The sequence below is a fragment of the Schistocerca americana genome, chromosome 2 (assembly GCF_021461395.2).
Source record: "Schistocerca americana isolate TAMUIC-IGC-003095 chromosome 2, iqSchAmer2.1, whole genome shotgun sequence".
NCBI classification, from domain to species: Eukaryota; Metazoa; Arthropoda; class Insecta; order Orthoptera; family Acrididae; genus Schistocerca; species Schistocerca americana.
The window spans coordinates 587,194,955-587,222,840 of record NC_060120.1 but is presented as its reverse complement, the minus strand read 5'-3'; the positions used below and the strand labels follow the sequence as shown (position 1 = coordinate 587,222,840).

The following is a 27,886-nucleotide window of genomic DNA, read 5'->3' as shown; positions in this document are numbered from 1 at the left end:
ATACGTATGACTAGTTGTAGAGAAGGCGAATGGGCTACTGTGTGTTACTGGGGGTGTTCTGGGAAGTAGAAGTACACTTCGCGAGAACCGCCTGCAGAATACTTCAGTGACTCACTGTTGAGAACTGCTCGTTTGGGTGCCCAAATGTGTCGGATTAAAGGAAGATATCGATGCAGTCCAGAGGCGTGGTGCTAGACTCGGTACCGCTCGGTTCGATGAGTATGCGAGAGTTACGGAAATGCTCTGTGAGTTTAAATGGGAATTCTTAGAGGGAAGAAGACTATCTTATTTTGCGGAACGTCATTGAGGAACTGCAGAGCACCAGCATTTGCGACAAACGGCAGAACGATCCTGCTGCATCTAGAGTTCATATTTTCAAAATACCATAGCAACAAAATAAAAGGGAGATTAGAGCTTGTAAAGATGTATACGGACTATCACTTCCTGCTCGCTCCGTTTACCTCTCGAACAAGAAAGGGAGACATCAGCAATGGCACAGCGTAAATTCCGCTATGCACTGCATAGTATCTTGTGAGGTATACATGTAAATGTAGATCAGATTTCGAAAGACCATAATCGTGCTTCGTGTGTGAGGTCCATATGTGTACTGATGCATACAGTCCAAAGCAACACTGTTGTCTTTGACTATAGAACAAAATCGCGCATTTCTTTAAAAGAGCACCGTAAGTTATTCCTACCTGTTCGAGGTAAGGCATACTTAAGACTAATAGCGTATAATACCTTATTTCTTAGTAGTTCCATTAGGACTGTGAATACGAATTAATGGCTTTGACAGATTTAGAAACTGCGTTTGGTATCTCATCAAATTGTGTTAGAAGGTTCCTGTGGAACGTCTTGATAATGTTGCATTTCTGTTGTGCATTTCGAAGTTCATTTACAAGTGGTACATTGGTCCAGTGGACGGGGGCCGCCTTAAGATTACGCAGCAATAAATACAAAATTTAAGAATAAATATATCCTTAAGTAATTGTAGCTGCTCCACTGTAAAAGAATAGGATCTCTCTGGATTTCTCATTTTATTGCACAATCACATGGACTGTTTCTTTTTGGACTACTTAGTATTCCGCAGTAAGATTCAGTATAAATCACTTGCGGAACACATTCGAAGTTATAATCAGAACAAATTATCAGTAATCGTTTGTTAAGTCCATAAATGAGAAAAAAGTGTTAATAATTGCATACTGAGCAGCTAAACAGTATTTTATGGTGTTTCAGATACGTGTTTTTAGAGAATGTCTCCGTATTTAACATTCCATTTTGAATCTGGAATTTAAGTTTGTCAGTACTGCTTTTCTCGAGGTCTGCGAACATTCGTCGTGAAATAATGGTGTCATCTTACAAATCAAACATACCACGTGAACACCCAATGAAGAACTACCTTGGAGTAAAGACACAACTGACACAGTCATTACGTTCCGATGTTCCGAGCTGATGACGATGAATGCTTCGTTTTACAGATAGTGATTTTGTTCGGCACTACACTTCACACGATGATGATTAAGTGGTTGTTAAGTGTTAGCTGAGTAAAGAAATTCTAAATAAAAGAATTCACTTTCCTGTTATGAAAAAGATGGAGAAAGATAATTACAGCAATGGGTATTCACGTTATATAAAAATTTCGGGTATGCAGATATTACTTGCATTATTTCCAAAGACCGTGCAAGATATGTCAGCATGCTGTAAACAAACCATGTGAAAAAGATTTAGTAAGATAGTTGAAAGTCCATAAAATTGATAAATTTACACTTCATCATTACTGAAACTCTGTATTAGCATCACGGAATCACCATGTATGTAATACACTACTTATAAAAACCGATAAATTGCAGATGACAAACTGGAGCAAAATATCAGCTGCACTGCAATTGATAGACAGCCTTACAAACACCAATGTGATACTGAGTTAGAAATTTTTGTTAATAGTGTTAGGAATATGAATACCATAATCCCAAAATTGTGTACATTATCATGCAAAAGTTTCACGTGTTTTACATAAAGTAAATGAACCCACTGGCGGCAATGAAAATTAAACGAAACACATTTATGTGTTCACCAAGAATAATTTGTGTTTGCTCCAGGTGGAACTACATTTCCATAATTGTCGTAACCGTCTAACTAGGTACACATTAAACATTAAATGCATAAAAATTACAAAATTCAGGAAAGGGCTCGATTCCAACAAAAGGCAATATGTTTGCAGGATGAAGCACGTGGCCTAGACACAAATGATCATGACTGAACGCATGTTTTGTAACTGATGTTTTCTATACATGACGACGGTCTGTTGCCCTACAAAAACCGGTAGTTCTAATAAAGTGACATACTGTTCTCGTGCCAAATAATGATTTTTCAGAGATACTTTAAAGCTGTAACTCATCGCCTCCTTAAAATCTGAGAAGTTGTTGCTGGGTTATCGAGCACGTATTATGCTGGAGTTGAGGCGCTACGCACAAGATTTGCATATTTGTGCCGCTTTGCGACTGTGGGCTTCCATTTGTGTTGCAGGAGCAAGAGCCGCAGCGTGGACCATGGCTTCGTGGCGCCTTTCGACTTGGACTCGCTGCGTTCCAAAGTGGAGGGCCGCTTTGAGTCCGTTGACAAGCTCTCCAGATCCGGTAAGTCGGACACGTCTCACGTATAATACTGTCCGGAAAACATTAGAGTATTAACTGGCAAAGCGACCTTAAGATCTGGCTAGGATGGCAACGCCGTCATGTTTACGACCGAGAACCGAGAGGGGAATCTAGCAGCAGTACACACGCCAGTAGCCTTAAAAGAAGAGCGCTGCCCCATGCTATACGTCTGCACGCTGATGCCCTGCGTGGGTACTGGATTGTAACTGAACCTAGTCACGTGACAGTGTTAGTTCCTGGTAGGACCGAGGCAATGGCTCGCTTTGTCAATAAATACAGTGCCTTCACTGTAAGAAACTCTGTGCACCATGATGTGTTCAGAAGTCCTACAACTAAGCTGAGTACGAAAAACTGGCTTTTGGGGCAGACGTGTAGGTTGTTGTAGATCCACTAATTTTGTTGAAATACACTACTGGCCATAAAAATTGCTACACCACGAAGATGACGTGCTACAGACGCAAAATTTAACCGACAGGAAGACGATGCTGTGATATGCAATGATTAGCTTTTCAGAGCATTCACACAAGGTTGGCACCGGTGGCGGCACCTACAACGTGCTGACATGAGGAAGGTTTCCAACCGATTTCTCATACACAAATAGCAGTTGACCGGCGTCGCCTGGTGAAACGTTGTTGTAATGCCTCATGTAAGGAGGAGAAATGCGTACCACCACGTTTCCGACTTTGATAAAGGTCGGATTGTAACCTATCGCGATTGCGGTTTATCGTATCGCGACATTGCTGCTCGCGTTGGTCGAGATCCCACGACTGTTAGCAGAATATGGAATTAATGGGTTCAGGAGGGTAATACGGAATGCCGTGCTGGATCCCAACGGCCTCGTATCTCTAGCAGTCGAGATGACAGGCATCTTATCCGCATGGCTGTAACGGATCGTGCAGCCACGTCTCGATCCCTGAGTCAACAGACGGGGACGTTTGCAAGACAATAACCATCTGCACGAATAGTTGGACGACGTTTGCAGCAGCATGGACTGACTATCAGCACGGAGACGATGGCTGCGGTTACCCTTGAAGCTGCATCACAGACAGGAGCGCCTGCGATGGTGTACTCAGCGACGAACCTGGGTGCACGAATGGCAAAACGTCAGTTTTTCGGATGAATCCAGGTTCTGTTTACAGCATCATGATGGTCGTATTCGTGTTTGGCGACATCGCGTTGAACGCACTTCGGAAGCGTGTATTCGTGTTCGCCATACTGGCGTATCACCCGGCGTGATGGTGTGGGGTGCCATTGGTTACACGTCTCGGTCACCTCTTGTTCGCATTGACGGCACTTTGAACAGTGGACGTAACACTTCAGATGTGTTACGACCCGTGGCTCTGCCCTTCATTCGATCCCTGCGAAACCCTACATTTCAGCAGGATAATGCACGACCGCATGTTGCAGGTCCTGTACGGGCCTTTCTGGATACAGAAAATATTAGATTGCTGCCCTGGCCAGCACATTCTCCAGATCTCTCACCAACTGAAAACGCCTGGTCAATGGTGGCCGAGCAACTGGCTCGTCACAATACGCCAGTCACTACTCTTGAACTGTGGTATCGTGTTGAAGCTGCATGGGCAGCTATACCTGTGCACGACATCCAAGCTCTGTCTGACTCAATGCCCAGGCGTATCAAGGCCGTTATTACGGCCAGAGGTGGGTGTTCTGGTTACTGATTTCTCAGGATCTATGCACCCAAATTGCGTGAAAATTTAATCGCATGTCAGTTCTAGTATATTTGCCCAATGAATACATGTTTATCATCTGCATTTCTTCTTGGTGTAGCAATTTTAATGGCCAGTAGTGTAGTACACACATCATTGGTAAAATAAGTTCTGAACGTCCAACAGGGCATTAGCACTAAAAGTACAATTATCTGAACTACTTGGAAACCTATAAGCCTGTAATACTGAATTTCGCAACTGACATATGGTTCATATTCTTCTAAGGAAAATTTGGGTAAAAATTCGTCGTTCGACTCACTGTCAAATACGTAAAAATCTGACCTGAAATTCTTCTCTGTACCGTATGTTTTGTAGAACTTAATAACATACCATCTTCCTCCTTCATAGTCACTGGTGCGTCAAATTAGTGTCCTTATTAACATACTCATTTCGTAGAGGTTCCAATACCTAACACGGCTTTCCTTTAAAGTAAGATCACAGTGAAGAGTGGCTGGATATTGTTTCATTGTACTCATACACCCAAAGAATGTCAGCTTTCCGCTTTCGAAACTATTACTGGACTTTTTCTTTATGCGTACAATGTCTAATACTGGCAATCTTTTTTTTCTCAGTAATAATTTGGCTGCTTCTAGTAGCAGCTGTTACTATCCCATCTACAAAAATTACTTTCGCATATTATCCAGAAAATATCTAGATACATAGGCATTATTATATCTACTTATAACCTATTTCCGTAGTGTCATTTAACTGGGTACCGCTCAGGCTAAGACATTTAGAATCCATTTCGAGTTCCTTAAGACCTTATACTCAGTGAGATGTTACTGTTACTACTTAAACACAGCGTAAACTGATCAGTTAACGGCCTGTAGGTGCTGTGGTGCCCATCTCTCGGCTGCCTTTGTTCCTTATCGTGTCACTGCCTGAGCGGTATTTTTCCACATCTACCCGGCACGTATCCAGTATTGTTTTCTCATGAAAGTTTCCACCCAACCAGTTTCCACAAGCTACTAGAGTCGTTCAAGAAAAAGCAGTAGATCGGTTTTCTGATTATATAATGTGATTATACATTAACGCCATGGTTAGTTTAATATATAAACCTAGAAATATCATATGGATGAAATCCTCTGTTGCTCACATTTCGCACTGTCGGCGTCGAAAGTCGATGACTTAATATGAAATGTGGGCTGCTACAAATGTTAACTGTCATGAGAATTGCTTTTTCACCGCTTGGTCGCAGTGGGTCGATAGTTTCCGTAATAATGCCTGTGTTGAAGGCTGTTGTCGAAATGCCTTACCTTTATTGAGCCTTCTTCTAGTACAAGTTTAGAGGTAACGAAACAACTTAATAGTGTGAAAATTAAGTGACTGAAACTACGTTCTGCTGAAACCTGTCGCAAGTGAAAACCTTCCTTCGTTTTGTTGGGGCCTTATGGTTCCATATAATACAGTTTTTATTGTTGAGCATTCGACCGATCTGACATGTTCTACGCTTGCATCTTGTTTTAAAGAGAGAAGTCTATTATTAAAATAAATCGTTTGTACACTCCATTACTTTTTTCATTGTTCGAGTTATTTTACTCAGATTATTAGTGTCTGCATCTAATCAGGAATTATTAGAGATTTGCAGTTACCATGTCAACATGTGTCGTACTTGAATTAGGTTTCATTATCACTATTACCGTAACACAGCACATCACTCAGATTGAAGCTACGATATAGTAACAGAAATTCATGACGAGGAGACGGCCTGGAAAAATAATAAGATTACTAGGAGAGAAGAAGGGAAAAATATGGGTATTACGGAAGATGGGAGAATATAGACAGCAAGAGGGTAAAGGGTTTATTGTTGGACAGGAGGGGAGACAGCCGAGATACGCCTAACGGAATGTAATCCGAAGATGGGAAAGGCTTATCTCTTCTTGACTGTAGCCTGATTTTGCATCAGACACGGGCCACTTGGTAGTTCGTTCGACAAAGGTAGATTACATTAATGAAGAGATCTGATGGTAAGGAGAAAGGACATGATCAACCAGTGCTCCGAAGCATTCATGGCTACCTCATTTTGCGTGAAATTTTCATTATCTGTAGCTTCTCTAACCACGTCACAGTTATATAGGTTTGGAACAACGGAGGAATTACTAGCTTTTTCTTCCTTGTTAGTAAGAGACCTTTCGCGAACGTTCCGAAGTGCATCACTGATAGGTCAAACCATTGAGACGACGGCTCGCCGCTGGACTGATACACGCCTGGTGCCGTTGCACGAAGTAAGGAAAGTGTACGGGTTGTTCCGCAATTCTTATTACAGACTTCTAACAGTTGCAGAGGGGACCTAGCAGACAAAAGCCTTAATAAGAAATCCATATCCGGTGATGTACCGTGTGACTCTAACATAAGTTTCTAAGATCAGATCACGTCCAAGTCTTCCGTTGCACGGTGCGCAAACGATGGTGACAATATGGGCTATATAGCAGTCCATGGCATGTGCAATGTGTAGAGCAGTCCTCTACGTGAAGAACAACGTCCTTTTTAAGTCGAGATTACCATTACGCCGCAGTGATAATGAATACATTTCGTATCTCGTAGTCTATACTAGAACGTTCCAAACTTTTTCTCATGACGACACTCCTCTAATACATATAGTACCTCGAGACACCCGCTCACTAACATTAATAAAAGAAATTCTATTGTCGCTATTTTAAAACAATTTTATATCTGATTTATAAGTAGAGTGCAATTATACATTAAACAACTTTCATAGATACAAAACTTTAGAATACTTCAAGGAATTTAGTGGCTCAAATGGGCTGGACGAGCATTACAAATCTGAATTTACTAGTCTCGCGACACCACTGATCCTGTCACTCAACATCGCAGTGGTGTTAGGGCACACAGTTTGGAAAGCTTTGCCGTATACCATATGACTGTGTCGTAATATACAAAGCTGATTTCTGTCAACGAATGTAAAACTGACCTTAAGGTACTGTGATGACAAGTATTTACTCTGGAACTTAGAATCTCTGACGAGAGCAAAAAATACGTCTTGTGAAAGTGTTCCCTGCAAGCTACAAGAGTTTTTCTGTACAAGGTGTAAGAGAATAGTGATTTAGTAATAGTTAAGTTATCGATGTTAATTAGGCAACAGTGTATTAATACATGTTATTTTCACTATGTGCGTAGCCTCTCAGTTGTTTAATGTTGAGTATTGTTGAAGTTAAAATGCTCAACGTACAAATGACAATGACATGTGTACATGGGTGCTAAAGCACAGGGTAATTATTTATGGCATTTTTTGTAATGTAACTGGCATGTATGATATTAATGTCATTTATGTATACACTCTGTTAATCTTTTTTCTCTTGCTGTAGACCTCTTGCTGTAGACCACTTGATAATGACCTTAAGGCCGAAATTGCAATACCGGAAATTAATAATTTTCACGGTCACTGGTGACTATGAGTCTTCTGAAAAAATTGACTGATCCTCAAACACGATAAATGTAACAGTTTGTCGCAGCCGTTCTTGTACTCGGACGAAAATGATACAGGATGTCATAACTACAGCTGGAAGTGACACTGAGCCCTCATCTGAGTTTTGTGCGTACCTTGAAGGGGGATATCCAAAAGTGATCTGACCTTTGAACATATTTTACATCCGAATCGTAAATTTCCGGATATGGACTTATTGTTAAGACATGCAAATAATTGAGAGGCGGCTGCTAGATTTGCTAATGGTAAGTTCGAACAACACGCAGGTATTACGGATATGCTTCGGGAAGTCAACTGGGAATCCCTGGAGGGAAGGTGACATTCTTTCCGAAGAACGCTATTGAGAAAATTTAGAGAACGGGCATTTGAAGCTGACTGCAGAAAGATTCTGTTGCCTCAAACATACATTGCACTTAAGGACCACGAATGTGAGATGAGAGAAATTAGGGCTCCTACGGAGGTATATAGACGGTCATTTTCCCCTCGTTCTGTTTGCAAGTGGTACGGAAAAGGGAGTGACAAGTAGCGGTACGCGGTACCCTCTGCCACGCGCATAAGTGGATTGCGAAGTGTCGATGTAGATACAGACATTGTTAAAACTTTATCTACTCCACAACCCGTAAAAGCCTATAATAGAAAGTGTGAAACACCCCGTGTAAGCGGAGCGGAGGCGAATGGGGAATCATTCTGACGACGGTATGGGCCGCAAGTTGGGAAATCCACTAACATAAGCGACTCTGACAAAGGGCAGTTAGCTATAGTCAGGCGCCTGGGAACGAGTTGGTCAGCTGTCCGCGTGCTACAGCCGTGGTTAAACCCCCTTCCAATAGCTTTGCTGTCAACAAATTATTAAGCTCTAACCTCACGACAAGAAAAGTGTCTCCTACGCATTGCAAAATATTGTGTGCGAGGCAAGGACGTCATGATCGCTGAAATTCGAGGCTGGAGTCCAGTCTACCCACAGACGTAACCAAAGCAGGGAAGCTGGCGAAGCTGACCCTGGTGTGGATGTGAAGACCGGTGGGACCACTCACTCGTGCGTCAGTCGGGTCAAGTTGCCTCGATGCTGACTGACTCCCACAGCCTCTGCCGCAAAGAACGTGTTTGGCACGTGCGTAGTCTTGGCAGGCTGACACATACTCCATGAAATTACGTCACTCAGTCTGAGAGTTCACTTTTTCTGTCCAGCTGATAACATTCATAAGTGGAGGCTATATGTACGAAACGCTACCATTAACAGTGTTTAACCGTTTTTGATGGTATAGTGTTAACAAGTTAACAAACCTTAAATATTGTCGCTGTTTGTGGCATATAAATAAGTTCAATTGTAACACAAAGAAAATGAATCTGCTTGCCGGCCGCGGTGGTCTCGCGGTTCTAGGCGCGCAGTCCGGACCGCGCGATTGCTACGGTCGCAGGTTCGAATCCTGCCTCGGGCATGGATGTGTGTGATGTCCTTAGGTTAGTTAGGTTTAAGTAGTTCTAAGTTCTAGGGGACTGATGACCACAGATGTTAAGTCCCATAGTGCTCAGAGCCATTTGAACCATTTGAACCATTTGAATCTGCTTTTATAGCCCATGAACATTGACATCTGTGTTGTTGCCTGGCAGCAGTGGCCATTCTACTCTATATAATTATTGGTTCACTAACAGTAAGGGATCATTTGCCACCAATGATATGATGGATCGTAAAAATTGCAAGTACATTAGTATTTGTTGAATGATGGTTTTAGGCCTTTATTTGATCGCTATATGCCGAACTATTAGAGCTATTCCCGTTACTAGGAGGGAATTTTTAATGACTGATCATTAAACAAGGCTTGCGCGCTACGCAGGAGGATGAATAGGCAAGCGTAACGACAACTGAAATGAGATGCATGATTTCTGCAGAAATAGCTACGCAGAGTAGCAGAACGATACGCCAGCAGATAATATTTTAGACGATAACAATCGAATAGGTCGTCTACAAAGAACATTGTGCACAATCTTGACAGTATAATATTCATCTAAAAGAATTAGACTAGATCGTATTCTGTTGATGTGAACGATATGGAACTGAAGACTGACGGAGAAACTCGACGCTCCATTCTGCTCCTCAGGGCATTGCAACTCTGTATATATCTTAGCTTCTTCAATAAGTTTCCTCCGTGGTGCCCGTAGAAAAAACGGTAAGCTGAATAGTGAAGTTGCCTCGAACAGAAGCGCTCGTGTTAAAATTCATCGCGTGCGAGACGTAGAGATGGAACACGTGCCCAGATTGACAACGGTCGCTGAACCATCACCTGTGAGCTCGGAAACCTTTCTGCCGTTACCCTGCAGCGATTTAGTCTCAGAACGTTGTACAGGCGAGACTGAGAAGAAAATATAATGGAAAATCAAAAAACTTAAAGTTTTTGTTCAGCGATAATGAAACAAAGGTACGAAACACTGATGAGAAACATGCCGCGAAGTTATAAAAGTGATTTTAGAGAGAATTGTACTGTAGTGAAAGTTGACGAAGAAAATGAAACAATAGGAGAAGTGGCAACTAACAGATATGATTCGATTTATCGACTTACTCGATGTGTGCAATGATACTCTCGTGTAATGGCCTGGGTTGAGTAGCTCGTCTCACTGTTCCACCAGTTGACGCAGTAAGACACTGCAACTAGAGGTGAAGACCACCAGTGACATAACTGTTCATAGGGCCAGCATGACACCAAGCAGCGTATTCACTGTACAACTTACCGCCAGGCACACTTTGTTCTTCCAAATACTAACTATCGCAGTGAACAGGAAGTTACTAACAGAGAATTTGTATTAACGGGCTCTGTGTTGTTGTGTAGTGCAAAGGTTTCACGCTTCGTATGCCATAGCTATTTTGTGCTTCATCAGTCGTTCCGTGCGTTTGATATCGTCCTTGGTCTTCTCGTATTTCGTGTTCATATTTTCACTTGCACATAACGCTTACTCTAGACGTCCTCTCTCATCTCGTTTGTACCTTAGAGTGTTCCTTTACCCCTGCAAGTTCCCCTTCTGCTGTTCCTTACAACGCAATTAACGATCCTCGGATCCCGTAGCTGATGCCCCACACCGCTAAGAGTGGCAGCTAATTTCAGTGGACGCTAAGTCTCTGGCAACATACGTAGTTGTGCATCACTTGAAAAGAATGCTGCCTTGCACTTGGTCTCATCACTTGTTGCCACGACTTCGATTAGAATTTGTGTTGTACTCAGTTTTATGTCAGATGCATATCTGGACAGTTGACAAAAATTCCTTCAATGACCCACTGTAGCCTCATGTCAAGTGGCTGTAATAAATAAAATGGTCACGTGCCTCCCATCAAGGTACAGGTCTTTAGTCATGATTCCATTTCGGTGGCTTGCATGTCTGTCGCTGTTTCATTTATTTCAGCAGCTGATTATTCGCTTCTCGAGATTGAGTTCACCCCACTTCACAAAAATTATGAGGTGGTGAACAGGACTCGAAGCCAAATGTCAGCTATGATAACTTACCAGTCGTAATCACTTTGCTTCGATGCGATCATTGAAATGAGATTAGGTACGAATCTCACCTCATAAATAATACATCGATTCAGTCAGCATGAATACTTAGACAATAGAGTGTATCGCAAAAAATGGCTACTGCGCGTTTGAGCCTTCATCAAGATAAATAAGACGTATATATGTCAGAAAAGTTATTTCACCGTGTAATCCTTACTGTTACACTGAAAAACAGTCGCCATACTCAGCTCTAGCCTCATTCTTGAAACTTCGTCGCCAGCACGCACTTCACTTTTAATGGGTTAAACTATATTCTCCCTTCCCACTATGCCCTCCTTTCTGTCTTTTATGCATACGCAACACAGTATTCTCTCTACATTTAGTGTTTGAATATTAATCATAGTGGTCAGATGGATATTTTTAGTATAGAATTAGAGCTGTTCAATTATTTTGTTACAGGCCCTACATGTAACCCTCATGCGTTTCTCACCCTTGACTTAGACTCTTCTCCATGTAAGCATGATGGCGTATTAATGCCCAGGACGTGCTAATTGTTTGTTGTGCTGATACAATAGCTTCATACCTAGCAATCATATACACCTAAAATATGGAAAGTTCCATAGGTCACATCGATATTCAAGAAAGGGAATAGAAGTAATTGGCTATATTACACAGGCATATCACTGACACCGATTTGCAGTAGGATTTTGGTACGTATACTGTGTTCGAACAATACGAATTATCTCGAACGAAACCATCTATTCACACATTGTCACCACGGACTCAAAGTATCGTTCTTGTGAAACACAATTGGTCCTTATTCACACCAGGTAATGAGTGCTATCGACAGTGAATCTCAGATTGATTCCATGTTTCTAGATTTCGAGAACGCTTTTGACACCGTTCTTCTAAGCAGCTTCTAATCAATTTGCGTGCCTATGGAGTATAGTCTCAGTTGCGCGACTGCACTCGTGATTTCCAGTGAGGAAGGTCACAGATCATAATAATCGACGGGAGATAATATAGTGAAACAGAAGTGATAGCTGGCGTTCCCGGTGAAGTGTTGTAGGCCGTCTACTGTTCTTAACTATGTAAATGAGTTACGAAACAATGTGTACAGCTCTCAGATTGCTTGTAAATCACACCATCGTTTACCGTCTAGTAAATCCATCAGAAGATCAAAACCAATTGCAAAATGATTTAGATAAGGTATCTGTATGGTGCTAAGAGCGGCAGTTGACTCCAAATTATCCTGTTACACAATAGATCATACAAATTACGGGCTGTGTATTCAGCTAAATATCTACAAATAACATTTATTAACACTTAAATTGGAACGATCATATAGATCTTCTGGGTAAGATAAACCAGAAACTGCGTTTTATTGGAAGGGAACTTGAAAGATGCAACAGGTCTACTAGAGAGACTGCCTACACTACTCTTGTCCGTTCTCTTCTGAAGTACTGCTGCGCGGTAAGGGATTCCTATAAGACGGAGGAAGGACATCGAAAAAGTTCAAAGAAAGACAGCTCGTTTTGTATTATCGCAAAATACGGGAGAGCCTATCCCATATAGATAAGGGAGTTGGGATGGCAGTCATTAAAACAAAAGCTTTTTCCTTTGCGCCCAGATCTTTCGCGAAATTTCGATCACCAACTTTCTCCTTCGAAAGCAACACTATTTTGTTGATACCCACCTACATAGGGAGAAATAATAATAATCATAATCATGATAAATAGGGGAAATCGGAGTTCACACGGAAAGATTTAAGAATACATTGTACAGCACGCTGTTCGACAGTGGAACGGTAGAGAAATAAGTACCTGGCAGAGGGTTTATCGAACCACCTTGAACCTAAGTGTGAATGGCGTAGTAGTTACGTGGATGCAGATGAGTGAGATAACTGGAAAAAAGTATTCAGATTATGAAGCTTGCTGCATAACTTCGACCATTCTCCACTAAGAATTATTTATTTATGCCCGAGAGGGGATGGAAATACCTTGGAGCTGGTGGGGGGTTACCAGATAAATAAATCATTATTTCGAGAATATCTAGCACAACGTAAATGCTTCAGATACGTTTTAAGTGAAACTCGGCACGCACACACAGCACACATTCCCGGCTGACCGAAGTAATCCTCTTAGCGTCTGCAGCTGCATCAGGTGTACCTGGTGAACTTAAGTAGGTCTGTGGGAACGAAGTCTGGCGACACCATTGTTGCATGAAATGTTTTCAGTTCTCTTGTCGGATCAGACGGGAGCAAGAACAAGCTTTCGACAGTTACCACTGTCATGGCAGGAATTCAGAGAAAATTTTACAATATGTGCTCCCACTTAAGGTAGTCATGGACCAGTCTGGGACCGTGTAGAAGTTTTCATTCATGTCCAGCGCAGCCGATGCCTGAAAACTTGGTACTTAGAGAGCTACATTCGTATTCTCAAATATACTATAAAGCTCTTGTAAGATGATGTTTTTCTGTTAGTCTGTGTGTTCAGGTCCACGAATGAAACATGGGAAGAATGGCTCCCTGCAAACCGCTAGTCTGACTTAAATTATCGCCTTCTCTAAAGTAGCGCTAAGGGAACTTTGTGACTGGGATTGAATCTTCAGCTGGACATTGGCAAATTCAGTCGTCCAGCATTCATAATTCTCTCACGAATCAAACAAGCCTGCAACGTTCTTGGTACTTGTGAGTACTGCTATAACGTTTGTCATAATAATGAAGTGTACATTCGGCAAGAGATCGGAGATCGGCGGCAAGAGCTGTAACATGCTGGTGCCGAAATTCCAATTGTCGAGTCCGGTGACGCTATTCTTAAAGGATTTCCGCGTGAAAAGCTTGAGCTGTCTGGATGTGGTGGTGGCCGTGATTAATTAAATGAATAAATGAAAACTGAATAGCATAGAGGAAAATGTTACGAACACCCTCAGTTTATCGCAAGAAGAAAGCAGAATTTTTCGTGCGAAACACCTCTTGGGCAGATTTAAAGAACCCAATATTTCATTTGGACTGTAAATCAGTTCTACTCCCTACGTCGTATATTTCGCGCAAGGACGATAAAGGCAAGATAAGAGAGACCAAGGCACTTAGACGAAGCATACAATCATTTTTGTCTCGCTCGCTACGAAAAGTAACCACGATAGGAACAGACAAACAAGGGAACGAAGCACACACCACCTCTGAAGTACTGTGGCCTGCGAAAACAGAAGTTCAATGTAATATGAGCACATCAGATTTGTTATGAACGGTTATAAGTATTTAAACAATGTTTCTGTCTGTGATGGCGTGCATCGGAACCGAGTATTTGATTGCAAAGTTTTAATGCCCCAAACTATCGACTGACGTAATAAGGCGCATATGATTATCGTGAAATTTTTGTTTGTATCACAACTACATTGCGGGCAAAGAAATAAATATTGTTAACAATATAGGAAAAATGCTCTATTCCTTACCTAACTCATGAGACGAGTACGTCCGCGGGGCTGATCTAACAGCAATAATCAGTGAGCAGCAGAAAGACTGTCAGTATTACTTAACCTGGTAAATACGCAACAGTCATGATCCCCTTTTTCCACAACTGGTATTTTGCTCTTTTAAATTAGGAGAGCTGTTGTGAAAAATGCCGAGCTTTTTGTGGTATTAAAAATGCAATTTTACGGAAATCATTAACTGAAAACAAACCTCATTGAATAATGATACTGAGTACATGAACAGAGCCTTTGTTCTTTAAAAACCTACTGGCAACAGTAAGTATATAGGCGTAACATTACGGTAGTCCGGAAGGCGAAATGTCGACTTCGATTTTATTAGGAAGCGCAGCTCATATGTAAAAAAAAAAAAGACTGCGTATAGAACACTAATGCGAATCCAATTCGTGAGTACTGCTACAATGTTTCAGATACCCACCAGGTCGAACTGTAGGAGGACGACACCGAAGCAATTCAGAGGCGGTTGTTAAGATTCGTTACTGGTAGGTTCGATCCCTCGCTCTGCGATTGCAAAAGGAAAGGATATGACTAGTAGTGGTACAACGTATCCTCCGCCACGCACCGTATGGTGGCTTGAGGAGTATGTATGTAGAAGTAGATGTAAAGGACGTGACCTTAATTCATGAATGAACTGTCACGTATTCATTGTAAATGCTGCAGTAACTGTAAATAGCGAGGCCTAACCAGCTTACCAGCAGTATCGTTAAAAAGTATAATGTAAAGAATTTTTCAATTTTTCTGCTTGTTGATTACTCATGTAAAATAAATAATTGCAGTTGCAGAAATTTTGTCGCTTAAAAAAAAAAAAACTACGTAATAAACCTTGCACGCATATTTTGGTTGCTGAACAAGGGACAGTAGATACTTGGCAGTGGAGCCACCGTATTACAAGTAAGAATTACTGCGACAGTGGAATAAGCGTAATGTACATTGTGAGGTCGCGTATTTTTAATTTAAAATTTATACAATCATTGCAAGAGCTAATCTCGAGATGCTGATTTAAGAACAAAGGCAATGGAACTTGTGTAAAGTGTGAGATTAGCTTTCCATATGGCTACTTAGGCATGCTTGGTGTAGTATACCTGGATGACCAGAATACACGGCTACAATAATAATGTAACGTTAGGGGCTCTTTAGTGTAATTGGTTGAGTTCCTAATAAATACTCTACATCACCGTATAATGCGCTATGTTTCTGCGATCGTCCGGAACTGTGATCCTGGTTTGCTGTTTCCTACGCCTTGTCATATCCCGAATTAGACTGTGATGTTTCAGTAATTTCATATTTAAGTTGCTCGAAAGCTCCGGCGACATACCGCAATATTTTTGAGTTGTTCATGAGAAAATGTGTTAGCTTCTAACGCCGTCATTATTATGAGTAGGTAGCATATCCATATAGCGGCAGCAGCGAGTTGGAGACTCCACTACAGCAAGCCGAGAACACCGAAAACAACAGATTATCCTGTCACTTCATGGCACATTACAAAGAAACTAAAACGGAGCATTAAAGTTTTAATTAAATTCAGGAACAACTTAATTAAAATGATATAATGCGCTTAGTTTGGGCGGTACAGTCAGTGCAAGTTTGACTGATACAGACCACTAATTAATTGGTGATACTTCTAACAGTCCTTTTAGTGAGTGACTACTACATAATACTATAACGTAAAAATTTCGTGAAAGAAAGGGTTTCGGCCTCCAGGACATCCGTAGCTGACTCTGAACTATTTTCACACAACTGGAGCTGTTACTCATTTCAGTCACTAATAATGAGAGCGCGTATGCTGTGACCCGCATGAAAAACATACAGAGAAAAAAATATTGATGTTGTCCCAGGTACAAATTAAAACTAGGTACAATCAGACGAATTAAAAGCCGTTACGCGCATTTCATTTCTCTTATGTTTTTGGTTTAAAAATTTGAAATCGTAAAAATCGATACAGAAACATTTAACACTGTGACACGTCACCATTTCTCATAGCAGCCGAGATATGTAGTGATGTGAGTAGATAATTTCATTAAGAAATGAACTCCTTAACGTGTACACAACTTAAGCCAGGAGCTGATTGAAATCACGTATCTATGGACGTCCAACAGCTGTGCTAAGACTATTTCGCTAGAAGTTTCAATATGTAAAATAAAACATTTCGTAGTTTGCTGAAGAGAATATGCAACAGATTCAAAAGCGTTTCTTGGAAGATCGCTCTCGTTACGCTCGACTGCGAGTATATAGGGTCTCCCTTTGATGGTGAAACATAAAATTATGAAAACTTTAAGATCAGATACTTAAAATTTTTTGTCTCTAATTAGGACTTGACACGAAGGTGAATGCCCGAATAGAAAGATACTTTCTGTCCTACATTTGGCAAGCTACTCGTCGTGACTATTCAGAACAGTAGATTGAGTATTTAGATTTAGGTAAGAGCGTTAATTTGCAGTTATACTATGAAAGGTGGCTACACTGAGCCACTGCGCCAGAGATTGCGCCAAAGAGTATTATTAAGCCGCCTCCACAGTGCTTGTCGAGAGCTCGTCGTAGTCAGTGCCTGTTAAGAACTCGTAGTAGTCAGTGCCTGTTGAGGACTCGGGGTAGTCTGTGCTGAGGTGTTGTAGCAGAGAGTGTTTGTTGAGATGTGCTATTAGGCAGTGATTGCTGAGATGTGATATTGGAGAGTTCTGGTAGAGATATATTGTAAGGATTAGAGTGATTTTCATCAATATAAATGAGGTAATAAACTCCGTATCTTTTTATTTCAGTATCCTAAATAATGCGTCATTACAGGTTCAGTCAACAAAGCATCTGGCATGTGTTCTGGTATTAGAGTTTAATTCTGCTTTCCTTACGCAATTATAGTATTTGTAATTTTCTTTTGTCACGTCAGTATAAATGGTATTTGAAATTTCTTGTCTTGTTGAAGAAGAACTGTGCCAGATGTGTGCGTTGAGTCACACTCCCACACACAGAACAATTACATTTGTGCTTTGGTTTTGTAGGTTTTATAGTTGCTGGGGACTTAATTAATTAACTGTGTTAACGAAAATTTTCTTTCATTGTTTGTTGTTATTCTATGCAGTCAGATTGCGTACAATAATTCTAGTCAGGGCCAACCGTTTACGAGACACAGCGTAATCGGACATACAGCTACCAAAAACTAAAAATATTTTCAATCATATTTAATTAAGCCCCCATGCAACTATAAATGCAGCCGAGTGGGAGGCGTTACAACACAGGTGTTCATCGAAAAAAGTCAGTCTTATACATTCAAAAGCTGGTATTAAAAGACGGGTCAAAAGACATTACTTCCGCCAACGCACATGTCACGGAATGACCATGACGGTAAAAACAGAGATACTGAAGCTTACACAGACTAGTTCTACTCGAGCATCTCCAACAAACCGTAGGAGAGGGAAATCATATTATTAGGCGATGTATCGTAAAACACAATACGATGGTTTGTGAAATGTGGATGTGGAAGATGTGATTGCTATTATTCACAAATTATGGAGCACTCTTTGTCAAAGGGATACCAATGTACCAGGTGTTACTGGATATTAATGACGGTTACAATCTCATAGACCTCTTGTTCGAAACTGAGGCGTTGTCATCTTTTGTCATCTGAGTTAATCAACAACTAGTTCGTCTAATGCATTTGATCAGATTTGTTGCGGGAAAGGGGACTTTGCATTCAGTGGTGAAAGTTAGTTGTTGTTATCGGACGGATAAAGGAATTGACAATTTTTTTCCGTTTTCCAGGCTGAACAACGACAAAGATTGTACACACATTAAAATCAGGTACCTATCTCGCAAAGCAGCGGACGAAGTTCGCCGGGTTACCAACCTACTTCTAACGGGAATAAATTTAGCAGGGTCGAATTGGGCTAAAGCAGTACGGTGTTGGATGACGAGAACTTTGTTCCGTCAGCACATTCTTCGGTTTCATCCAAAACTGAAAGCTATTTTATAAATACTTGGAGAAAAAGACTTTCCTGGACGTGCTCCGGTGCATAATCTACGACCGGCCTTGTTTTAGCAGAGAAAGAGGCTTTATCTGACAGTCACTTGAAGCAGGGCTCTGGGTGTGGGGACGGCAGCGAGTGAGTAGTAGTTCAAATTATCACATCAAGAATTAAAGCTAAGAATTCTTTTTTTTTTCTGATAGCAGGTGCTGGTACACAAAGAATCTCCGCGTCTCAGTACCACTGCACGCCACTAGAAAACAAAGTGGCGAAGCCTATTGATATCGTGTTGGTAGCAGCGGAAATGTTGCGGTGTGTCAGCTCGCTTCAGACGACCAGTTTGACAGCCTGATTTCGCCTGACACGGTTGCAACATTTTTGTTACTGCCGAAAACGAATTACCGCACTATACCCAGCTTTATCAATGCTCTTCTGGCAGCGTGCTATGAAACAGGGAAGGATTTCGATGTATACAAGCACTTGAGACATGTAACTGCACAATAACAAAAATAATTATGTAACTTCATTTTCTGAAGTGACGCTTAAAGCTTTGACTAGCACAATGATGTTGGTAACACCGACCTTGAGTAATGTCCTCCGGAACGGGCGGAACCGCAGCTGGTCGGTCGCAATTCTTAATTCGTACGACTGGGTATATTGGAGAGCACACTGCGATGATGGCAAGGACCTAGAGCAGTGGTCGTCAAACTACCGTGATCAGGAGCCAATACTGACATTTTGCGGCGGCACCTCTGGACGCATATGTAACGATCTTATTACTACAAGATACGTCTACATCTACGTGATTACTCTGCTATTCACAATAAAGTGCCTGGCAGAGGTTTCAATGAACCACCTTCAAGCTGTCTCTCTACCGTTCCACTCTCGAACGGCACGCGGGAAAAACAAGAACTTAAATTTTTCTGTACGAGCCCTGATTTCCCTTATTTTATCGTGATGATCATTTTTCCCTATGTAGGTGGGTGCCAACAGAATGTTTTCGCAATCGGAGGAGAAAACTGATGATTGAAATTTCATGAGAAGATCTCGTCGCAACGAAAAACGCTTTTGTTTTAATGATTGCCACTCCAATTCACGTATCATGTCTGTGACACTATCTCCCCTATTTCGCGATAATACAAAACGAGCTGCCCTTCTTTGTACTTTTTCGATATCATCCGTCAGTCCCACCTGATGCGGATCCCACACCTCACAGTAATACCTCAGCATAGGGCGGACAAGTGCTTCCGAGTGTTGTGCCAATGAATCGCAGTCTTTGGTGTGCTCTACCTACAATATTATCTATGTGATAGTTCCAATTTAGGTTATTTGAAATTGTAATCCTTAAGTATTTAGTTGAATTTACAGCCTTCGGATTTGTGTGACTTACCGCGTTATCGAAATTTAGCTGATTTCTTTTAGTAGTAGTGAATAACTTCACACTTTTCCTTATTCAGGGTCAATTGCCACTTTTCGCATCATAGAGATATGTTATCTAAATCATTTTGCAAGTCGTTTTGATCATTTGATGACTTTACAAGACGGTAAATTACAGCATCATCTGCAAACAATCTAAGACGGCTACTCAGATTGTCTCCAATGTCGTTAATATAGATCAGGAACAGTAGAGGGCCTATAACACTTCCTTGGGGAACGCCGGATATTACGTCTGTTTTACCCAATGACTATCCGTCTATTACTACAAACTGTGAACTTTCTGACAGGAAATCACGAATCCAGTCGCACAACTGAGGCGATATTCCTTAGGCACGCAGTTTGGTTAGAAGACGCTTTCAAATTGGCATGCTTTTTTCGTTGGTAGCCTATATAAATTAGTGTATCAGCTCTCTATAGACTAGCTATAGTAAGGATGCATTAAGCTGGCCGCCACAAGTACTGATCGTTAGAAGTCGGCGCCGTTCCGGACACTTACAGCAGACTGTCCTTAGCTTTATAGACTGACACCCATAGTGACCCCAAAGCTGTGACACTGTAATTGCTTGAGGAAGTGTTGTGGTGTAATCAGTGTGAGCAGATGATAAATTGATTAAGAATAGTAATTGAATTTATATTTAAGTGCATTATGCAATACCAGATACGATCACAAACGTGTACCACATGTTGTCACTTTTCTTCTATCTACTGCTTCGTGATACAACAGCCTTAATTTGATTTTATATTCCTTGTTACAAATATGTGCTGCATCTGAAGACGCTCGTCTCTGTAAGGAGCGAATTCACGAAACCGTGTCACTTTCGTTAGAAATTTGTACCAATCGAGATCATCTATACGAGGCACATGCGCCAGTGAGTTGACAGTACTGGAAGACAAACAAGAAAACATTCCTCCTCCCACATTCTCCAACCCTATAGTGTGTGCGCCTCTTACCCGTCTGCCCCTGACGTAAGGACCCACTTCAGTTAGCTCACGGGCGAATTCATCAACGTCAATTGCAAATAAACACATCGTGAACTGTTAATGTCTAAGTATTTTTGTTTGTTACCAGCAGGAAAACTACACTCTTAAGAGGCTCTTAAAGTTAGTTGACATTTTCGGACTCAGCCGTTAGTTGCTAGATGAATATTATTATACGAGAGTGATTCAAAAAGTAACAAAAACTATTTTTTTGCGAAGCATGTATTTCACTTACAAATGCAAACAAGATGTCGTTTTTCAAGCCTCCTTTTCGATAAACTTCTCACACCGTTACACCACCTTTGCTATTACAGTCAAATAAAAGATTTTCTGTTGTGCCCGCTGTCAAGAATGCACCGCTTCGTTAACCTCATCATCACTTTTCAATCATCGTTGTTTGAGAGCGTTCTCCAGGGGTCCAAACTCATGGTAATCCGAAGGAGTGAGATCAGGGCTGTAAGAGGGATGCAGTACGACCTGAAATCTCAATCACCGAATGACGGCAATAGTTGCAGGGACGGTAGAGGGGCGCGCGCTGTCGTGAAGGAGAAAAACGCCTCTTGATGGAAAACCTCTGCGACGGCTCCGTGTTGCTGGCTTTAGCTCATTCTCCAACATGGCGCTGTACTGGGCACTATTCGCTGTTTCATCTCGTAGCTAATGGTGCTCCAAAATCGGCCCATTCATATCTCAGAAGAGGGTGAAGAAGACTTTTCCTGTAGATGGCTGAGATTTTGATTTCTTCGTGGCTGGAGATGATGTGTGTCACCATTATGAAGACACTCTTGCTTTCTGTTCATAGTGATGCACTCACCTTTCCGTCTGTGACGATACGTGTCAGAAAGTCGAGTCCTTCGACGTTACGTCGCATGAGCACACACAATTTTCTGTTCAACAGTGTACACCCAAGGCACCTATCTTGTACACAAGAATCGGTACTTGAGAACCTTACTAACAATGGTATTTATTTATTTAATCGTATGGCTAGAGCCCCCCGTCGGCCAGGCCGTTCGTTGGGTGCCGGTCTTCCAATTTGGCGCCACTTCGGCGACTTGCAGTCGATGAGGATGATAGGATGATGACAGCAGAACACCCAGTCCCTGGTCGAAGAAAATTCTCCGACCCAGCCGGGAATCGAACCCGGGTCCAGAGGGTTAACAATCCGTCACGCTGACCATTCAGCTAACGGGGGCGGACAATAATGGTATGAGCGGATCTGACGCTGATACTCAGTTACCTGGCTACAGCTTCTACACAGGTACACCGGTTCTCACGAATCATGGCGTCAACGCATCCCACATTCTCGTCAGAAACGGCCGTACAGGGACGACCAGAGCGTTGCACATGTTCGATTGGCGCACGTCCACTTCTAAAGAAATCTACTCACTCGTACACTCTTTTCTCATTAATGCAGCTATCTGCATATCCTTTAAACATCCTTCTATGGCTTTATCGAGGTTTTACCCCCTGCGACCACAAGAATCCTATTGCTGCTCGCTGTTCCGCTACACAGAAACGCGGCCATTTTGTTTCAACTGTCTTTCCTATTCAGCTTGTCGTGTCATCTGTCGCCATATGCCGGAACTTTGTCAAAGAATGCATCTTCACATCCTGGGAGTTTCAAATTCTTGACGTATTAATTCCATTTTATACTGATAGCTTTCTTTCAAATCCTGAATGTGGCAGGGGTAAAATACAGGGGGCGGAATGCTATTCACAATTTGTGCAGAAACCAGATGGCAGTTATAAGAGTCAAGGGACATGAAAGGGAAGCAGTGGTTGGGAAGCGAGTGAGACAGGGTTGTAGCCTATACCGATGTTATTCAATCTGTATATTGAGCAAGCAGTAAAGGAAACAAAAGAAAAGTTCGGAGTAGGAATTAAAATCCAGGGAGAAGAAATAAAAACTTTGAGCTTCGCCGATGACATTGTAATTCTGTCAGAGACAGCATAGGACTTGGAAGAGCAGTTGAACGGAATGGACAGTGTCTTGAAACGGGGATATAAGATAAACATCAACAAAAGCAAAACGAGGATAATGGAATTTAGTCGAATTAAGTCAGGTGATGCTGAGGGAATTAGATTACGAAATGAGACGCTTAAAGTAGAAAATGAGTTTTGCTATTTGGAGAGCAAAATAACTGATGATGGTCGAAGTAGAGAGGATATAAAATGTAGACTGGCAATGGCAAGGAAAGAGTTTCTGAAGACGAGAAACTTGTTAACATCGAGTAAAGATTTGTGTGTCAGGAAGTCGTTTCTGAAAGTATTTGTATGGAGTGTAGCCATGTATGGAAGTGAAACGTGGACGATGAATAGTTTAGACAAGAAGAGAATAGAAGCTTTCGAAATGTGGTGCTACAGAAGAATGCTGAATATTAGATGGGTAGATCACATAACCAATGAGGAGGTATTTAATAAAATTGGGGAGGAGTTTGTGGCACAACTTGACAAGAAGGGACCGGTTGGCAGGACATGTTCTGAGTCATCAAGGGATCACAAATTTAGCATTGGAGGGCAGCGTGGAGGGTATAAATCGTAGAGGGCGACCAAGAGATGAATACACAAAGCAGATTCAGAAAGATGTAGGTTCCAGTAGGTACTGGGAGATGAAGAGGCTTGTACAGGGCAGAGTAGCATGGAGAACTGCATCAAACCAGTTTCTGGACTGAAGACCACAACAACAACAGCTTGCTATTACTTCTCCAGTTGCTCTCGTAAAATACGGCTGTGAAACGCGGGCCTCACCCGATACCTGATTTAGCCCGCAGTTTGAAAACCACTGGCCCGGAATCTAGTAAAGTGTGCGAGGCACAACTGGCAGTAAACTTTTTACATCCTAATGATTGGGACAGTGGCGATAGTCATAGAGGTAGCTTGGGTTCCCGCTTTAATTTGACGCTGTTTATGTACCTAGATTTTTGTGTCGCTCGGAATCTACCTGAACCTCCAGAATGAGATTTTCATTCTGCAGCGGATTCTGGAAACATCCCCCAGGCTGTGGCTAAGCCATGTCTCCGCATTATCCTTTCTTTCAGGAGTGCTAGTTCTGCAGGGTTCGCAGGAGAGCTTCTGTAAAGTTTGGAAGGTAGGAGAGGAGATACTGGCAGAAGTAAAGCTGTGAGTACCGGGCGTGAGTCGTGCTTCGGTAGCTCAGTTGGTAGAGCACTTGCCCGCAATAGGCAAAGGTCCCGAGTTCGAGTCTCGGTCGGGCAGACAGTTTTAATCTGCCAGGAAGTTTCCTACCTGAAACTGCCAAAGCGTCCTAGCTGCCGTGAGCGCGATCGTCGGTGTCCGCGGCCGGCAGCGATAACATCGGCAGCCCGGCTGCCGCTTCCGGACAGTTCGCCGGAAACACGCCTGCGGCCCCCCGTGTGTTTATCGGGCAGCGGGTCGGGTCGCACGACGTGATAACGCGTCCGCTGGGATCGCCGCCGGCTATCAACAGCGCCGCTACTGCGCCCCGGGGACGCGCTTCTCATCGCACTCAGTACAGATTACGTCCGCCGAGGTCGCAGTTCGCGAACCACCCCGACTTCACACCCGCGGGTTCGCGCAGCAAATTTTGGAACCTGTCACGCGCGCTATCGGTTGCAGTATTGTCCTGCGAGTGAAGGTCACAGGCTGCGTGCATCCGTAGTGCACTGCGTAACACCTAGCTTCGTCCTCGGGAACAGATCGAGCCTCGGCTCGAGTTCGCTGGTCACAGTGAACTCTACTCACGCTCGTCAGACGCCCTGGGCATTGTAACACGTGTCGCGTGTCGTCACAGCTGAGCAACAAGCGCATTGGTATTTGAAAGGAACGATGCTACCATTGAGGGATGCCACGTGTATACACTACTGGCGATTAAAATTGCTGCACCAAGAAGAAATGCAGATAATAAAAGGGTATTCATTGGACAAATATATTGGACTAGAACTGACATGTGATTACATTTTCACGCAATTTGGGTGCACAGATCCTGAGAAATCAGTACCCAGAACAACCACCTCTGCCCGTAGTAACGGCCTTGATACGTCTGGACATTGAGTCAAACAGAGCTTGGGTGGCGTGTACAGGTACAGCTGCCCATTTGCTTCAACACGATACCACAGTTCATAAAGAGTAGTGACTGGCGTATTGTGACGAGCCAGTTGCTCGGCCACCATTGACCAGACGTTTTCAGTTGGTGAGAGATTTGGAGAATGTGCTGGCCAGTGCTGCAGTCGAAGATTTTCTGTATCCAGAAAGGCCCGTACAGGACCTGCAACATGCGGTCGTGCATTATCCTGCTGAAATGTAGGGTTTCGGAGGGATCAAATGAAGGATAGAGCCACGGGTCATAACACATCTGAAATGTAACGTCCACTGTTCAAAGTGCCATCAATGCGAACAAGAGGTGACAGAGACGTGTAACCAATGGCACCCCATACCATCACGCCGGGTGATAGGCCAGTATGGCGATGACGATTACACGCTTCCAATGTGCGTTCACCGCGATGTCACCAAACACGGATGCGACCATCATGATGCTGTAAACAAAACCTGGATTCATTCGAAAAAATGACCTTTTGCCATTCGTGCACCCAGGTTCGTCGTTGAGTACACCATCGCAGGCGCTCCTGTCTGTGATGCATTGTCATATTCTGCTAACAGTCACTGGACCTCGACCAACGCGAGCAGCAATGTCGCGATACGACAAACCGCAATCGCGATACGCTACAATCCGACCTGTATCAAAGTCGGAAACGTGATGGTACGCATTTCTCCTCTTTACAAGAGGCATCACAACAACGTTTCTCCAGGCAACGCCGGTCAACTGCTTTTTGCCTGTGAGAAATCGGTTGGATACTTTCCTCATGTCAGCAAGATGCAGGTGACGCCACCGGTGCCAACCTTGTGTGAATGCTCTGAAAAGCTAATCATTTGCATATCACAGCATCTTCTTCCTGTCCTTTAAATTTCGCGTCTGTAGCACATCATCTTCGTGGTGTAGCAATTTTTAATGGTCAGTGGTGTAAATATGAAGCATCAGAAGTGATATCGTATAATTGTAAACTGAGGTGACAAAAATCATGGTATAGCGATATGCAGTGTACAGATGGCGGTAGTCTCGCGTATGCAAGGTATAAAAGGGCTGTGCATTGGCGGAGCTGTCATTCGTACTAAAGTCATTCATGTGAAAAGGTTCCCTACGCGGTAATGGCCGCACGACGGAAAATTAACAGACTTCGAACGCAGAATGGTAGTTAGATCTAGACGCTTGGGCCATGTACTTTCGGAAATCGTTAAGGAATTCAGTATTCCGAGATCCACAGTGTGAAGAGTGCGAAGAATATGAAATTTCAGGCGTCATCTGTCATCAAGGACAAAGCATTGGCCGAAGGTCTTCGCATAACGATAGAGGACTGCGGCGTGTGGCGCAGACCTCACGAGGCCATGGGGTGGCTCCACAATGTTGTGGTCTGTGTTTACATGGAATGAACCGGATCCTTTGGTCCAGCTGAACAGATCATGGACTAGGAAATGTTACATTCTGCTTCTTGGAGAACATTTGCAGCCATTCATGGACTTCGTTCCCAAACATGTTAACGGACCACAATTGTTCACAGCTGGTTTGAACAGTCACGAACCCCATCGAATATTTATGGGACGTAATCGGGAGGTCAATTCGTGCACAAATTCCTGCACCAGCGACACTTTCGCAATTATGGACGACTAAAGAGCATTATCGGTCAATATTTCTGCAGAGGAGTTCGAACGACTTGTTGAGTCCGTGCCACGTAGAGTTGCTGCGACACGATGTTAGGAGGCATCCCATGTCTTCTGTCACTTCAGTGTAAGTCGTTAGCATCAATCTATTACTTACCACTAGTTCTTATAAAGAAGCACAATAATGAACCTTAAATTCAGCAGTACACACCAATCCTGTTGTAAAAACTAATTCTGACTCGCTACAACGGACCCTTTAGCGTCTAACCGGAGCGTGTAGCATCTCTTGACAGTCTACCCTTCCCGAACCATCGCAGTTTTCACGCATAATTTCCATTGCATCTAACCCAAATGAATCATTTACGATCATACGTGCTGAAGTCATCGACGCTTTCGTGTAGATTCTCTGTTTCCCTCTTTCTGTATTTCTGCGTGTCTTAGAGCTGTTCTGTGCTTCCATTTACTGAGCTGTTCGCTGTCGTAGGGTGACAAGCATGCCGCAACCATAGTAGAACGCACTTAGTGTTTAAACTTAACATCTTATTTTCGTGCGGCATAAGATTTGTCGGCTCGTATTACCCTCACATCTACGAGCATGCTGTCTTCTCACGTACCAGTTAATGTTCTCCATTAATGAAACGCAGACACACGCCGCTTTAAGAGCACGTCAACACAGTGAGTACCGTTCTGACGTCTTCGAAGTACGTGGAACTTGAAGATAAGAGACTTGAATGGCAGAAGACAAGAAGTTTGTTAGAGAGCCATCAAGATGCTGTAGCTCTGGCGAGAGTCCTCTAAATCACTTGTGAAGAATGCCACGGTGGCTCTTTGAACAAGCTGGGCGCCGATGCACTTCCTCTCAGTTGTCCAGTTGTGCTTGTGATCTGTCTGTACGTCACTTCGACGAGACGTGAGATTCTAAAAACATCTTCCAGTTTATGCTCTTTACTGTTGGGTACGTAATTATTGTCTGGAAGAAACTTAATCGCTCTAAAGCACGTTAACGAAATAAAAAAAATAACAA

The 27,886-nt window shown here is 42.6% G+C and overlaps 1 protein-coding gene across 8 annotated transcripts in view; it reads left to right on the top strand.

Annotated features, from left to right (window-relative positions):
• Nucleotides 1–27,886, top strand: part of LOC124591006 (oxidation resistance protein 1) — a 775,097-nt gene that overhangs the window by 298,087 nt on the left and 449,124 nt on the right. For all 8 annotated transcript variants that reach the window (XM_047131701.1, XM_047131696.1, XM_047131697.1 and 5 more), the window contains one exon: nt 2,527–2,636. In XM_047131701.1, the coding sequence (XP_046987657.1) occupies nt 2,527–2,636 (110 nt within the window). The remainder of the gene's footprint in view (nt 1–2,526; nt 2,637–27,886) is intronic.